This window comes from Acomys russatus, chromosome 30, assembly GCF_903995435.1.
Source record: "Acomys russatus chromosome 30, mAcoRus1.1, whole genome shotgun sequence".
In the NCBI taxonomy this organism is placed as follows: domain Eukaryota; kingdom Metazoa; phylum Chordata; class Mammalia; order Rodentia; family Muridae; genus Acomys; species Acomys russatus.
The window spans coordinates 18,097,793-18,100,339 of record NC_067166.1 but is presented as its reverse complement, the minus strand read 5'-3'; the positions used below and the strand labels follow the sequence as shown (position 1 = coordinate 18,100,339).

At 45.7% G+C, this 2,547-nt stretch overlaps 1 protein-coding gene across 1 annotated transcript; it reads right to left on the bottom strand.

The window, feature by feature from the left end:
• Positions 1 to 1,282: 1,282 nt before the first annotated feature.
• On the bottom strand, positions 1,283 to 2,137 carry LOC127212231 (phospholipid phosphatase 1-like). The gene has a single exon (XM_051172276.1). The coding sequence runs from the start codon at positions 2,135 to 2,137 to the stop codon at positions 1,283 to 1,285; it is 855 nt and encodes a 284-aa protein (XP_051028233.1).
• Positions 2,138 to 2,547: the final 410 nt, after the last annotated feature.

The window sequence follows — 2,547 nt, the reverse complement described above, 5'->3', positions numbered from 1 at the left end:
CTGTAGCTACTTCCTGCTAGCTCAGAGAGTCAGAGGATCACAGTGTTTCTAAGATGCTGGAGGGCATCTTGTAAGGTAATATTTCTCTAGTGCCGTCATGCATATATATGCACACATGCAATCATCTTGACTGTTGCTTCCTTTGTTTTTGTTTTTGAGGCAGGGTCTCTCTGTGTAGCCTTGGCTGTCCTGGACTCACTTTGTAGAGCAGGCTGGCCTTGAACTCGCAGCAATCCACCTGCCTCTGCCTCCCGAGTGCTGGGGTTAAAGGCGTGCGCCACCATGCCTGGCCTGGACTCTCTTTATAGACCAGGCTGGCCTCGAACTCACAGATATCCGTCTGCCTCTGTCTCCCCAAGTGCTGGGATTACAGGTGTGTGCCAACATGCTCAGCTTTGTTGCTTCCATTTGTAATTGATTTATATTTTTACTAACAATTTTAAAAAGCAACCTTGCTATTTAAAATGGAAATATTTAGTAGACAATGAATTCAAGATCTTTGGCTATAAATGGACAACTTTTGGGGTTGGGGATTTAGCTCAGTGGTGGAGCACTTGCCTAGTAAGCACAAGGCTCTGGGTTCAGTTCTCAGCTCTGAAAGAAAGAAAAAATAGATGACTCTCATGCAAAGAAGTATAAGACTGTAAAAATTCAGATATTTCATTCACACTGTAACAAGTATCTCTCTTCCTCAGAATTGAATATGGAATAGTTATATGGAATATGAATTGATTAGAGATTTCTAGTCATTTTTTAGGCTTTTTCCCCCTTTTTTTCCTTCTCAAGAATTTTATTATATTTATTTATTTATTTTTTAAATATTTTATTTAATTTTAATTTTTATGTGCCTTAGTAGGAAAGTGTCAGCTCTTGGAGTTACAGACAGTTGTGAGCTGCCATGTGGGTGCTGGGAATTGAACCTGGGTCCTTTGGAAGAGCAGGCAGTGCTCTTAACCACTGAGCCATCTCTTCAGCCCCGAATTTTATTATATTTAAATAAAATATTCTGAGAAGGCATGTAACATACACATTTGTACATAGCATCTTTCAATTTAAAAATGTACAGGTGGGACAGTATTTTCGTGGAAAGCTTGAATTTCTTCTTTAATTAAACTGTGAGATACTCATTGTCTTAAATGTAACTGTTTACACAGAGAAAGTGAGCATCCAAGAGGTATGGCAGCTGTCCTGTAATGAATGGCCCGTACACCAGGAAGTAATTAATATGCGTCCTCCTGCCTCCAGCAGTTTCCTCTAAAGCTGGCGGTTTCCCCTGTACTCCTCAAGGCTGGTTGACTGTTCGATTAGCTATGTTCTGCCGTGGTGGTGTTTTCAGTCCAGTCGAGTCGTCCTCTGATCTTTCTATGTAAGAATGTGTGCTCTTGAAGAAATCTGATACATACACAACAACGAATACTGCAACCACAGCTCCTTGAATGAGTCCAACCAGCACGTCGCTCGAGTGGTGTTTGTAATCAGAAATTCGAGAAAGGCCCACGTATATGGAAAAAGCAACAAGCCCAAACTGCAGCGTGGGGCGTAGGAGTCTTGCCCACTCTGCTTTCATCCTGGCTTGAAGGTAAAGTGCTGTAAACAGCATGCAGTACATAGAAAACGAAGCATGGCCCGAGTAGAAGGACAGCCTGCCTTCCCTGACTTTCGCGGCACTCCCCTGACATACGTAGGTCTCAATATAACCATCGCTACAGTTGATCTTTGACCAGTCTGGGTTGCAGATGGCCAAGAAGTGAGGCCGCAGTCTGCCTACAGAGTACTTGGCGATGTCAGTCAGTGACTGACTAGCTACGACTCCGAACAAAAACGTGCCCACAGCTTTGTAAATAGAGGCGACGTAGTGGTTGTTGACAAAGGAGTTTGATCGCAAGGTACTAAAGTAAACAGACAGGGTTTCTCCGACAATCATAGAGGAAATGGGTAAGCCAAGCCCCACTGCGGTGAGAATAACGAATCTGACGGTACTGTTATGGTACGGATACTTCACGCTGTTGTCAGAACAGAAAAAGCCTCTCTGAAATGGATATATTTGGCCCAAATTTAGAACAGCCGTAGGCATGGAAACCAGCAACAGGCACAGCACATCGAGGACCACTAACGGCAGCCGCGTTTTGTCGAACATGTTCACTGGCTGGGAGATGTGACAATCTGATGCTGGCGGCGGTTGGAACAGGCGGCAGGCCGCAGGCGGAGGAGGTCCAGACACCTAATTCCCAGGAGCCCCGCCCTCGGGATGGCGGCAGCCTCCTCTGAGGACTGTGCCTTCTCCGCTGAGGGCAGCGACTGTGACGACAAGTTGGACCCCTTCCGTGAGAGGCCTGCAACCTTGGCCTTCCTGTTGGTCCTCTGCCAATGGATGTCTTGGCAGAGATTTTCTCCCCACTCACTGGCTTCACTCCCTTTGTTACCCAGCGAGGGATCTCCAGCTCAGTAGCCTCAACTGCAGGTCAGGACTCCTACTTCTTAGGTGAAAGATGTCAAGTACAAATCACAAAACACGCCTTCTGCTTTCTCAGGTGCTTCCTGCAAGGC